General features: G+C 43.8%; 1 protein-coding gene across 5 annotated transcripts in view; it reads left to right on the forward strand.

Annotated features, from left to right (window-relative positions):
• Positions 1 to 1,704: 1,704 nt before the first annotated feature.
• magi2b (membrane associated guanylate kinase, WW and PDZ domain containing 2b) overlaps positions 1,705 to 14,606 on the forward strand; it is an 86,611-nt gene continuing 73,709 nt past the window's right edge. For 4 of the 5 annotated variants that reach the window (XM_030426055.1, XM_030426056.1, XM_030426059.1 and 1 more), the window contains exon 1: positions 1,706 to 2,397. In XM_030426055.1, the coding sequence (XP_030281915.1) occupies positions 2,100 to 2,397 (298 nt within the window). In that variant the 5' untranslated portion in view covers positions 1,706 to 2,099. Of the gene's footprint in view, positions 2,398 to 14,606 lie in introns of all 5 variants that reach the window. The other variant, XM_030426061.1, reaches the window with a different exon arrangement.

The following is a 14,606-nucleotide window of genomic DNA, read 5'->3' on the forward strand; positions in this document are numbered from 1 at the left end:
ATGTTGACGTGAGATGATGAAGTGAGGTGCTCACCTCTCACATTTACACAGACCAACGATCCGTGACCACAGGCGAGCAAAGGGTGAGTTCACCATTACATTTTTAGGAGTCTGTCGCGCCTGTTAGCAGTAATATTTCAGCAGCGAGCAGGTAGCTGGTAGTGCTGCATATGGTAGTGGATGACGCAAAGGGAAAAGTCCCAGGACAGTAGAGGTGCATAAACAGGGCTGCATTAACCAACCACGGAGCCTCAGGGCAAGAACATGCTGTGAGCCCCCACTGACCCCCATTTCCTCTACTCTATATGTGGCCCAGTATGCCTCTGCATTCAGTCCCCTAATGGATAATTCTGCACCTCATAATTTACATTCAAAGCCAATGTTTAGTGCCAATATAGGAAGCAGATGCCCTATAGGAAGTGAGCCAGTGGACATAAAATGAGAACTGAATACAGTGACGAGCACAGAACCACGTTCATTCCCATGAAAGCTGCTCAGTTGCACACGATGCCAAAAACGTTTGACTTCCCGGGTATAAAATTACCTGAATCTTCCGGATTGTGCACACAGCTCGGGTCGGCTTATTTCCTGTTTAGACTCCATCTTACTCGAATGGGGAAAACATGATTTAATCATGTGGCTTCACTTTCTAAATTGGATGAATCAGACTATGACAGTGAACTGAGTCATTTAACTTCCTTCACAATGTAAGCTTAAGGCAAAAGTGTTATTTTTTTTAAGGCCCCAGTGAGTCACATGATGTTGTAATTACACTGTTTGGCCACTATGTAAAGTTGGCTGAAGAAAAAAAAAGCTCTGAATTTCATGCAGGAGTCAAAACCACAATCTTCCCATATCGTAGAACATCTTGTTACATCTGCTTCTTGCAGATATGGTAGAAAGCAATAATCAAAATAAAGTGTTGGCATGAGAAGTAAGAATGATGCTTATGATGTTCTTGTTTCGAGTTCTGGTTACTGTGTGTGCTGAGAACATATTGTGCATGTATTAACCACAAGTTTATTCAGTAAAATGCAACATGTAAGCCCACTAAAAGATTATATTAAACGGCGATGACACAATGCTTGGCGATGTACTAATATTATATTTTATCGTGATATAATCGTCTTAGAATTTGGATGTTGTTATATTGTGATAGAGTTTTTAACTTAGGAAATCTCATTGCGTCATTACGTCACAAAATTACCGATAGTCAGAGCCTAAAATCGGGGGGGGGGGGGTCCAAATGGGTCTCCACTAATCTATAGTAATGCAGCTTTTGCCTTGAGGCTCCATTATTATTTCAGCTTTTAATGAGCTTAAGTGTCGACGCAGAACCAACAAACAAACTTGCATTAATTTCCATACTGAGTTCCACATGATGAACCTGAAGCCTTCGGGCTCCCTGAGGGAGTCTGGGGCCCCGTTTAGTCCAACTCTGGATGCATACAAATCTCCACTGCATGTTGCATATAATCAAAACAGTATCGCCTCCTGCTCACATTCATTCCCCTCCCTTCATAAAACACTTTTCACGCATGTCTGACAGGAAGCTTCGTGCTACTTTAGGCGACAAAAAGTCAGATTTGAGGCTATTTTTTTTCCCCCGAAACCGCGCCGAACACGGAGGCTGGATCATATATACAGGCTGAGGTTTGTGCATGCTGTAGTGTAAACTGATGTACCTCCTCCATGTCATCGGCTGAGTGTGTGATCACAGTGAGCCTGAGGAAGCGCCCCTGGCAGTGTGGTGGGAGTGAAGCGCCTCCTGTGTTATTTCCCCTCCTCTCCATCCTTTTACGCCGAACCAGAACCATTCTCCTCTCCCCTCCTTCAGGCTTCACATCCGGGTCATCCGCCAGTATCTGTCTCTTGCGTCTGTGTGTCTGACAGAGTAATAATTATTTCATCCGCCGCCGTGCCGTACTGCAGCTCTCTGCCCGACTGCGCGGCTCGCCGAGCGGACACTGCGCGTGGCGTGCACCGCTGATGATGGAGCCGCGGGCGCTGTGAAGCTGCAGCCGGTCGCACAAAGGCAGGGATGAGACGGTAGGAGGCTTTTCTATGGGCCAGCCCGCGGTGATTAACTCGCCCTAACGATGTCTAAGAGCCTCAAGAAGAAAAACCACTGGACCAACAAAGTCCACGAAGCGGTGATAACCCGCGGAAAGGACGGGGAGCTGGGGTTCGAGCTGAAGGGGGGCGCGGAGAACGGCCAGTTCCCCTACTTCGGCGAGGTGAAGCAGGGGAAGGGACTGATCCAGAGCGGCAAACTGGCCCAGGATGAGCTGCTGCTTGAGGTCAACAACATGCCAGTGGCCGGACTCACCACCCGGGACGTGCTGGCCGTGATTAAACACTGCAAAGACCCGGTCCGCCTCAAATGTGTCAAACAAGGTGAGACATGATGAACGTGAGGGGGACCGGGAGCGCACCGCCGCGCTGCTTAGAGAGGCGGGGAGTAGTATGTGTGTGTGTTTGTGTGTGTGTGTGTGTGTGTGTATGTGTGTATGTGTGTGGAGCTGCTTTGATGAAGATGTCATCCGTGCAGTCATCTGTCAGTCTGCACTGTGACGGGAGAAGCCGTGTGTTGTTGGGTTTTTTTTGGGGGGGGGGGGTTACTGACGAGGCGCGAACCCACGATCAGGCCCCGTGTGTCGGTGTAAATGTGAATCCCGAGCGGTAATGATGGGTTCACTCCACCAGGATCAGTGACTGTGGTGATGATGATGATGAGGAGGAGGATGAGGATGATATCGCAGACGGGAGCAAGCCGCCGTTTGTTTATGACAGCGTCGCTGGTTCGATGCCACAGCCTGGAGGGGGCGTGTCCGTCCAGGCGTCATGCCACCACAGCCTGCGGTTTCTGCGGGGCTCGTCTCACCGAACAGGCCTGCATGCGTGGATGAAGTGGTTTTTCATCTCCGTGCTGCTGTCTACACACACACACACACACACACACACACACACACCGGTCTGCCCGTCCAGACTGTGTTGTTACTACAGTGTAATTACACACTGATGAAAAATTAAAGCTGTGCAGCCTAATTACTGCTGCTTTCATATTGATCAGCCCTGTAGTCAACATGCCTCCTAAATATCCCACACACTCTCTCACACTGAGGCCTAATTTGTTTGCGAGCCCGTCCCTGAGTTCAGAAGTGAGAAATAATTGTGCGAGGTTCTCCCTCAGTCATGGTCTGAGGAGCCCTTGGAGTGGTTTTGTTGTTGTCAGCCTCTGCAGTGTTTTTTTTTTGTGTAATTATCGTGGCCCTCTGACGCTGCAGGCTCGTTTCAGTGTTCCTCGGCATAGCGGTGGATTTATGGCAACACTGTGTTGACTGAGTGACCCGCTTCTGTCAGCCGGCGTAGAAAAAATAAAGAAGAAAAAGGCAGACAGGCAGGGTGTCTGCAGGACTAGAACATATCACGGTCGCACCCTCTGAGGCTCAGTTTGAGTCCCATTAAGTGGCTGAAATGAGCATCACAGTGGCTAGTTGTCTTTTTCTTTTCTTTGACGTGAGCAAAGCAAACACCGGCTCTTACTTTTGGACACCGCCGAGTTTGCTCACAGAGGATTTGTCTTCACAACTCTCCGCCTGACTGCTCGCTCTCAATCTCGGTGTTTCCGTGGATTGCGTCAATGTGATTGATTATTGAGTTATAGCTGCTGACAGAGTAAGAGTAGAGGCCTTGTGATGTGCAAGGGGTTAAATGCTAATGTGCATGTATCTCAGACAGGTCTACCCCCCGCCCCCCCCCCCCCCCCCCCTCCCTCCCTCTCTTATCCATTTAAACATGAGTCTATCTGTTTATTGAACTACCACCTCACACTGTTCTCCAGCTGAATGTGGACTTCTTTGCAAAGAACGTCCTTGAGCTCTCTGCTGTCGGTGCACAGCTTGTTGTCCCCCTTCTCCACTGTACACTTTTTGTTCCCGTCCCCTCCGTCTCCCCTTCTGTCTCTCTCTCGCTGTCATATTACTATTTGACTTCCATCCAGTGGAGAGTGGAGTGTATTTATGGCGGTAGTGTGCTTGCAGACAGTTGCTGACACACTCAGGGCCCGCTGAGGAATCGTCCAGAAGCAGTCCGCCGGTCGCTGGGCTCTCAGCAGACACACACACACACACACATGCACACACACAAATCAGAGATGGATGTCCTGTCTGGATACACCATCATGTCTGACTGCCCCATGCACACACACTTACACATTTCACCAGTGCCATTCAGCATGACAGCGAGGCCTGACCTCTTCTCACACACTCAGCACAGGTTTCGGGGGAAAGCACACATCCACATGTAGAGGACAGGGCTTTTATGCACCCTTTACTGGAGCAAACCTGTTTTATTTGTGGTGCTGCTGCATTCTCAACCCATTTCTGGGCCTTTTTTTTTTTCTTTTTTAACGAGGAGCCATGAACACAGACGGTTTGCTTTCACATATCCTGTGTTGGCAGGTTTTTCTTTGCCACTCACAACCGGCCGGTGTGAGTTTTGTGTTAGCCGTGTCGCAATATCGCAATATTCGTGATAACGGTGATATATGAAAATGAAATAGAAGATTTTAAGTGGAGGAGATAGATCTTCATTGGCAGACCAAGTAAACAAACTGACCTTAAATTTCATACAGCTTTACTTTGTTTATATTTGGCGGACCCTGCCACCTTTTGTAGCTCCAAAACAGTGTTCTTTATTCAGTTACAGAAAAAAAGAATCTGAGTCTGTATCATCTTCTCATTAATATTGTAAATATTATAATTCTGATTTGGAATTTCTTCTTCAAAAAGAAATCCAGCTAAGACATTTGTCCTTGTGCATCTTTAGTTTATGAGTTCATGACGGCCTTTTCATTATAACTAGCTGATAGCAATTGTTCTTTTTATGCAGTCATGGTCACAGACGCCCTCTCCACCTCCTTACACTTGTATTTGAGGTTTATTAATTTGCCAAAAAAAAAAAACAGACAAAACACCCGGTTAACAAAAGTTGAATGTCATGGTTGTTGTTTTTCTGTTTTATTTTGAAGCTTCTCTTGTCACTTCCTGCTCACCCGTGTTCCCAGTGTTCTGTCTCCCTCATGTGTTCCTCCCACACCTGTCTCACATCAGCCTCGTTGGCACCGCCCTGTTCCCGGTGTCTCTCCACCTTCACCTCATCCCCTCGTTAGTTTAGTCTGTATTTAAGCCCTTTGTTGTTCGCTCACTCTCTGTCAGTTCGTCTGTGTCGCTTACGTCCGTCCCGCGTCTCTCGTGTTCCTCGTGTTCCTGCCAATGTTCCCAGTGCTTCTTTGGTTTGTACCGTATTTAGTTTTTGTATTTCTCTCTTGTTTTATTGTGGATTTGCCCCTGACTCTTTTTGTCGTTTTTTTTTGTTCTCGCTTCAGATTTACATCAGCTTATTTAAAGCTCACTATTTGCTCTTTACCTGCCTGTTTTTGCATTTGGGTCCTATTTTCATGATTGCGAGTAACACATTTTATTTTTTTCAAATGTCTAATATCGCAGTAATGTTGTTGTTGTGGATTCATTTGGCCACGATAATCGTGGAGTAAAAACCTGAGCTGAACCTCTTTTATGTGCATTAAGCCACCTTTTCTATTGGCGTCCATAGACATCACGAGCCGTGTAACTAGCCATTAAATCAATTAATCAATCAGTCAATCATTGCACACTGTTTTGTTTTTGTAGAGGCGTGATGTAAATGTGGTAGAGGAATTGCCGCGACAGAAACGGGCTTTGAGTGTGCATCTCAGGAGGGCTGTTAGTTCTGTGTGTGTGTGTGTGTGTGTGTGTGTGTGTGTGTGTGTGTGTGTGTGTGTGTGTGTGGCTTCTTCAAGGATCTCGATCTCTTTCATGCAAATGCACTGTTAAAAAAAAAAAATTCTTGAATTATGGCAGTATAACAGCATAATAGCACCCAACAAAACAAAACAAAAATCGCTCTTACGTAAGTTACACCCTGCAACCTTTACATTCAGCCTTTTATATAGTTTTCCGGCGCGACACATTTTGACTCGGGTGAAGGCTAAGTAGCTAAATGAATCACGGCTGAATTCCATTTCGCAGCGTCAGTCTCAGGGTCCTGGTGTTGTGCACGTGGCCGCTCGCTGTCACACGAGTCATGACTTACTTGAACACAGCAGAAGCCCTTGTTAATGTTTTTACTGACACCTGGGCTTTCCCTACAAAAGTCCCACTGCCAGGTTGAATATTTTCTACGTGCAAACTCTGTTGAAAGGTTTGTTTTTTAACCTGAACGATAAAAAGAATACGTCCCAATGCATTTGCGTTTTTTTTTTTTTTTTTTTTTTTAAGAAACACGCAGTTATAGATTTGCTTTAAAATGCTGGTTTGCAAATGAGTTATTGGCCGTGTCCATCTGCACGCAATTATCTGATAAACATCTCTCGTCCGTGCTCATCTTCCCATCATCGCCGAGCAGGAGTGAAGTGCAACCGGCTGCTCGGCTCAGTGAGGCGGATTTATAAAAGTGCCATGAAGATCATAACCGCCGAGAGGTGTTAGAACAGTATGGAGAGGAGGGAAGTGTGACTGAGTGTGTGTGCGTATGTGTGTGCGTATGTGAGAAAGGGAGATGGAGTTTTAAGAGAAGAGTATGGTGAAGGTGTGAAAATACGCGCTCTGGGAAACAGAGAAAATTCCATCTTGGGAGGTTTTTCTTCTGATCGTGTCTGTCAGATTCTTCTTGTTTAAAATCAAAATGAATTGATTATGTTTGAATACGACGTGTCTTTGTGGTGCCAACTTGTCGTTTTGACTAAAGCACAATAGACAGAATATTACAGTGATGGCCTTTTCTTTGTCTTTCCGTTCTCATGATTCAGTAAACGGCTGCAGATTTCAGTTTTCACAACACTGTGCTGAAAATATTTCATACATTTTGATTTTGTCGCACCCATTTCAAAGCTGCTCCTCCGTTAGTCTCCTTGTGTGTTCTCTTGAACACTTCAAGGAAAAAGATATTTGTTAAAATGAAAATACGTATCCACCGCCAAATAACCCCCGCTCTCTTTTTTTAGTTGCCTTTAATTGGCATTAATCTTTTTGTCATAAATAGCTGTGACACCAATACAGTGATATAAATAATATTAATGTCAGCTATTTTTGGTCTTGTATTTTTATTTCATTCAGATTATATTAAGGACATCATCCCGGGCTGAATCCACAACAAATGATCCTCTGATTTACATAAGAATAAACAGAATATCAAGAAAGCTGTTTTCCCCACCTGAAGGTGTGGATAAGAAATGCACACTTAAAGCCAGAGATATGTCACTGCCTGCTGATACTGCCTGTTTGGAAATGTAATTTTCCTTCTATACGAGTTGTGTTTTTGCCTCTCACAGAGGAGTGTGGAGGAGGAAGTCTCCAGGACATTTCATCCGCTCGGGTTTTATTAGAACAATATGTGGTGCAAAACAACATGAATTCAAAATGTTAGCATGCCCTTTAACATCTAAGTGGAGCACAGCCAGCCTCTGTTGCACTGTGCAGTCGCTCTCGGCCACAGCATATATAGGCCAGGCCAGGCCAGGGAGCTCCCTGTTTACTGAGGAAACTGTGTGAATACAAACACAGAACCTGAAATACTAAATACTCCCTAAACTTATAAAGTTACAGTGATTCATTATTGCAGCACAGCACATGCAGTTTACACTGATAACAGTGGCAAATTAGCCAGAAAAAGACAGAAATAAATGAGGACAGGTCTCACCTTTTCTAGCTAACAGCTGTAGATGTTTGCCAGCTGAAATGATGACGGTTGCTAGAAGACGTTTATCCCTTTAGCTAGCTAGAGTAGGCTAATGGTAATGTTAAAGCTAGGGTTGGTAAAAAGGCAGAATCCAGTAAAAGCAAGCTACATTTTGAAAGTCCCTGCTCCTCCCTCCAGGCCTGACTACAGATTATACAGGCTAACCGTCGTTGTGGCCAGCTGGGAGAAGCGTTTGCGGCTAGTTCCCTAAGTTCAACCCAATCTCTTCTTTGGGGCAAAAAATACATAAACAAACAAGTCTGTTAAATGCAGAAATGACAAACGCAAAATAGTCATCATGAATGTCCTCAGTGTGAAAAGGCTACCTGGTGCGTCAGTTAGTCTGGGCTAACATTAGCCACTGAAGGAGGCTATTGCTGCTGCTGCTGCAGTTCTGTTCGGCTCAGATGCTGCGTGCTTTACGCTAACGTTAGCCACTACAGGGGCGTGTAGTTGCTGCAGCAGGGTTGTTCAGGGACTGTGTGCTTTGTGGTGCCTGGTTAGCGGCTGAACAACCGTCTGTCACTGCTCATTCCTTTGGTCAGGTACTGTGTGCTTAGCGTCATCGTTGTCATTACTAACTGTGTCCAACTACCTCATGTCTCGCTCACATGCAAGAGACCTAATATTATCATAATTATCATAATCATAACATTATCATGAATTTAAACAAATAGACATGTCTATTGTTAATACTAACTGCTGTCAAGTTTGTATGTCGGTACTGGGAACTACTTTCTCTGCCATTAGCTTTTGCAATGCATCCATCTATTGCTGTGGAAAACATACACGATGATTGCAAAGTGCAAACCGTCCAGATTTGTATAAATGAAATAACTACATGTGTGATTTATTACAGGAGATAAATGACCCATTTGAAATGCTGTACTGTATTACACTTGAATGATAAAGACTTGAAATAAAGAAGTTTCCCATAACTTTCTATCTTTTTATTTACTTAAGTCACATTGATTCAACATTATATAAGAAACCATGAAAATGTTGAACTTAGCCTGTGTAATAGCCTCTGATGGAATATTTATACAAAGTGAAATTATTTCTCACTTTTGTGAGTCACTGTTTTAATCAAAATAAACCTCATGATATTTGTATCCTTACAAATGAAAAACATACTCGCACCAGCATCTCAGATTCTGCTTTTCAATCAGTATCTTATGTTTCACTTTCACAGCGAGAAGGATTTGAGGAGGAGGAATAAGCGATGAGTTTGGCAAATGTAATGCTATCTAGCACACGTTTTGGCGAGAGCTGTTGGAGTGTAAGCTTCTCCAAACCAAATGAAGTGCAGAACAGAGTCGCTGTCTTTACTCTTAACTGTGATGTAGAGGCTTAGCTCCAGTTTTTCTTGCATAACCTGTAACCCCCTAAAATAGTGCAGTTAGGTAATAACAGGCCACTTGCCTTTTTGAAGTATAGCCTTGGCTATTATTGCTAGTCAGGTGTCCTAACACTTGTAGCTTATGTGAGAGCAGATAATCACGCAGTAATATATTCCTCACACTTTTCTCTTTTATTTTTGTCCATGTGGAGCCATTTAAAACAGCCTGCGTCATACAAAATAAAGCCACAGCTAGGAAGATGTGCACTTGACATTTAAATGTTTTTAGAAAAACGAGCCCTTCGAGGATTGTTAGGAGTTGTCAAGTTGTCTGACTCGGCTGTCCGAGTCATGCCAGTATTCTTAATGTGGGTACAGTATGGAGGGACAGATGGAGCGGAGGGAGAGAAGGCGACCTTCTTCTCCTCTCATGTCGCTTTGTTGATGAGAAGCTTGAAGAATCAGTGCATAACATCCTGTCTGCTCTGTTGGTATTAATAACCCACCAAGAGATGGGTTCTGTCAGAGGCAGAGGATGATTTTATTGAGGCTGGAAGCTGCTGGAGCTCGGCTCAGAGGATCAAACTCGAGCTCAGCCAGCCAATGACCAAAAATCTAACTGGTCCAGTTAAGTGAATTAGGTCAATGTAATTCTCCTCACCGCGGACGCACTGCATGGGACAATCTGTGCTGCTGCATGTGTTTGTGAGACGTAGATACGAGGGCTGTTTGTGTGCTAAAGGAGGTTTTTCTATCCTTAAGTGATTAAAGGATCTGAGTTTCTACCGACCGTGATGATGTGAAACGCCTGAAACATTCACTTCTTTTTTGTAACGCTGGCAAATGATGGGTTGTGATGGCCTGTGATCACGGGGTGATTGAACTGGAGATTTTGGCCGGAGGGTTTTTTTTTAAGAATAGCAGCACAGACATTCTAGCGATGGATCACCATGGCGATGTTGGCCATAAGATGCAGTGTGGGCAAAAACAACAAGTAGGATGTTGCCTTAAAGAGTAGTTCATTTGGCTGAGATATCACACCATATTCTTATGATTATTCATGATGGCTCTGAGTGTGTGCGTGCGTGAGTGTGTGTGCGTGAGTGTGTGTGTGTGCGTGTTTGTGTGTGCGTGATTGAGTGTGCATTATGGTTTTTATGAGAGCAATAAGAAAGGGTTATATCAGTTGTTCTTGTGAAGAGGAATAGCTGGATGTTTATCAGAATAACTGGTCATTAAATAAAAGACTTTACAGCAAACAACATATCTGTTTATGATAGCAGTGGTGCTCTACAGCAGCCTCTTTCTTTCTTTCCCATTGTCCGTATAGTGTTGTTTATGTGTCTACACCTCTTGCAATTCGTAGATAAATCAAATCCTATTACATTCATTTGGCGAGTTCTTCCCCCTGGCAACCACCCTTTGGCACCATGTGGAGTAGATTTATATTTTGGACTTACAAAATTGTACCACACCATCGAGTCATCAGTGCTGAGCCAACAGAAAAGAGCGATACACTTTAACACTGGAAATACTTAAAATGTTTTACAAGACATGCAGTATATATGTGGACATGTCTCTTACTCAGGAGTATTTGTGTTTACTTGTATTTACACCTCCGACCACTTGGTGGAGCAGCCAAGAGGTGATCGAGACTCATTTAAGCAAAGTCACATAATCATGTCGAGTCATAGTTTTGACCATGATTGTGTTCGTGCCCTGCTTGTAGGTTTGTTCTCATCCGGACCATTTTAGTTTATTTAAAAGGAATGAGTGTGAAATTGTACTCAGCATTTGTAGATTGACAATTTCACACAGCTGCAGCTCATCAGTGGCTTTTTCTTTGTATAGCAAGTAGCAGCAGTGGAGGAAGTGTCCAGATCCTTTAGGCCTTGCTTAAAGGGTTACTCCACTTATTTTTATTTTTATATTTTAAAATGTGTTTACAGATCTTGGGGAGGAGTCCTAATGCATAGGGGAAAAAAAGTAGTATCAACCCTTTTGTGGCTCCAGAGGAAGTGGCATGTAATCTGATAAATCGCCTCCAGTAATGTCACTCAGTAAGTTAATTGCATTGTGGGAAATGTAGGCTTCAAAACCTGGTGCATTACCAGCAATGCAACTTACATGCAGCTTCCTCTGGAGCCACAAAAGCCTTTATGCTGCTGACTGTCACATGTGCAGTAGAACTCCCCAAGACCTGTAAACTCACTATAATGTGTAAAACTGGTGCAGCAATCCTAAATTAGAGTCCTGCATTCAAAATTTTACTCAAAGCTGCTGTTAGTGTCATCATTTTAGCTAACTTAGCTAACCTTTCTTGTTTGGTCGTATAAACCATCACTGGGCTGCTGCTTTCTTTGTTCTGCCATTGACTGTGCAGGTCCTGATTGGACAAAGTGGGCAGGTATACCAAAATATGTATTTTCTCTTTTATTGCATGAGCAGGGGGAAGAGTAAGATACTTTTCTGACCAAACACTTTATAACTGTGATTACTGTTGGAATATCTAACAAGTTATTTTAATTAGAAAATAACACTAAAACAACAGAAGCTTTACATGCAAAAAGTATCGGAGAGAAATGGCTCACTACAGAGAGATGGCCCCTGTCATTGTAAATACTATGATATAAGATTTGTTTGATATTGCTGATGCATCAATGCACAAACAGCACTTTACTGATGTACTTTGTCAAGGAGGAGCTAGTTTTATTCATTTAATTTGCCGCTGAGTTGTTTGATCAGTGTATCAGATTTTACAAGCCCGGCATATGCATAGAGTTCAAAACCAATTTGCAAATTCACTGGTAAATATAGCTCCCAAATAAAAGTGGTGGAGTGCAAATTATAATATTTCCCTCCGTCAAATTTGTTCTTAACTGCAGCTGACTAAAATGTACTTAGTTCCATTTCACCACTGGCAAATAGTGACAGCCATCCTCATCACTCCGACGTGCGATCCTGGCACCCTGCCTGTTTCCCCCTCCCGGCCTCAGCCACTCTGCAGGTGGGAGGGTTCAGCGAGGCCGATGTAGCTGCGAGACAAAACCATCTCTCACCTCCAGAGATGGAGGCAGCAGAGACATCTGGCTCATCACGGCTGCTGCATCAACGCGAACTCAAAGTTATTCAGCCTTGTTTGTGTGTGGCCTCGTGTGTCTGTGTGTGTTCCCTCTGCCGGCAAACAAAGTATAAGACATGAGGTCTGCCTTTCGAGATGTAGAGCGCTGTATGTAGCTAACTTTCAGAGTGTGACAGTGGAGCAGGTCTGTACTGAAACAAGAGAACCCCTCCTCCCCTCCTCCCCTCATCCCCTCCCAGTTTCACAGAATCATATCTTATTCAGTCAGGCATGGCGACACAGGAGGCAGCGGATGGTTTTCATTCATTGACATAGTGTAGATTAGCCAGCAGCGCTAATCTGATAGCTTTGCTGTGGGCCTCAGATCTGAATGAGAAGGATTATAAAAACTGGTGTCAGGAGCCGATCCAGCTGCAGCGCTGAAACTGGTGGACGGCTACCAACGATGTTCTGCTATTTCTCTGACTTTCTAGAGACGCTCACTAACATTCCTGTGCTGAATGTCTTGGACTGAAGCTAACTCATATAGACAGTATTATATAGGCCTACACTACATGTACAAAGCACGTGGGACATTGTCACAGTGTTGTGTTAAAGCCCTTTTACAGTCACGCCTCAACTGTTTTGAAATCCTCTAACTTGTCTGCTTCTTTTTTCATCAATGTGTCAACCTTTATGTAAATGTTTTGTTTGAAAAATCAAGAGGTAAAGGATTTAACCTGAATGGACCAGATCTTTGTACCTCATACAGCCTAATAAGTGCCTCAGTAGTACTGCTGCCGTTGAGAGAGGAGAAGGATTTAATCACTGGACTCTTTAAATATGAACCTTTAATTGCTCTGCCAACCTAATCATGCTCATTGCAGCAGGCAGGCAGCTTCCTGTCTTACTGGAAGAAATCTCAGCTGATGTGAATAAGTGCTTCATTTGCATTCAGGATCATTTCATTAGTGTAGTTGATACTTCCTGCCAGCAGAGGTCAGTAGCTGCCTGATCAGTGAGTCTTCTCTCAGCGGGCCTGAAGCAGCTCCTCGCACTGCACTGACACCAGCAGGTGTTGGGATCCCAAAATGATGCTGTTTATGTGACGGGTCTCTATTTTAGATCATGGTGAAGGTTTTAAAGATTTAGTGGTTGATTTCTCATCTGACAGTTGTTGCTGGCTGTTGCCAACCTGCTCTATAAAACTGTAAATAGAGAGAGGTGACTGTAATAATAAACGTGTCTTCTGAGTTCAGCATGTCTGGAATCATGTTGCATAGTTGTACTGAGATATTTTAGAGAGGCACAAGATGATGTTTGTATAAACCGACCTGACAGGGTCCTCAACTCCCCGAGGAATAAAATCCAGCTGGAATTCCATTATGTAGGTTATAGATTTGCATTTATTATCAAATATCATATTATATAATGTCATATATTTTAAATACATTTTGATATATGGAACGAGTCCACATAGTATATTTGACAAAACATGCAAATATATCATCATTTTGAATAAAAATATATTAGAAAATATAATTAAATTACATTTTGATGATATATCTACTGATATATTTTAATTAATAGAGTTTTGAATATATATGTTGCATATATCCCTAGATAATATATCTGAGTAAATTCCGAGTATCGTAATATTTTTACAATAAAAGGAATAAGCAGTGATTGGTGTATTTGTTGATATATGAAATATATCATTCAATAATTCATTGCAAAGTACACATAAAGATGACATTTTATCAACTCTTTGTAATCAGTGTAATACGTAGTTACAAGGAGATAATCATTGTCATAAAATATTTTAACTGAGACAACCAATGATAAAAATCTAAAATAGAATAAATGGCATTTAAAGTATATGGAACATATGTGTCTGTGGCATTACAGCTAAGTCCATCCATCCATTTTCTTCCGCTTATCCGGGGCCGGGTCGCGGGGGCAGCTGCCTGAGCAGGGACACCCAGACTTCCCTCTCCCCGGATACTGCCTCCAGCTCTTCCGGGAGGACCCCAAGGCGTTCCCAGGCCAGCTGAGTGACATAGTCACACCAGCGTGTCCTGGGTCTTCCTCGGGGTCTCCTCCCGGAGGGACATGCCAGGAACACCTCCCGAGGGAGGCGTCCCGGGGGCATCCGAAACAGATGCCCGAGCCACCTCAGCTGGCTCCTCTCGATGTGGAGGAGCAGCGGCTCTACTCTGAGCTCCTCCCGGGTGACAGAGCTCTTCACCCTATCTCTAAGGGAGCGCCCTGCCACCCTGCGGAGGAAACTCATTTCGGCCGCTTGTATCCGGGATCTTATTCTTTCGGTCATGACCCAGAGTTCATGGCCATAGGTGAGGGTCGGAACGTAGATTGACTGGTAAATCGAGAGCTTTGCCTTTCGGCTCAGCTCTCTCTTCACCACGA

This window comes from Sparus aurata, chromosome 8 (assembly GCF_900880675.1).
Source record: "Sparus aurata chromosome 8, fSpaAur1.1, whole genome shotgun sequence".
Taxonomy (NCBI): domain Eukaryota; kingdom Metazoa; phylum Chordata; class Actinopteri; order Spariformes; family Sparidae; genus Sparus; species Sparus aurata.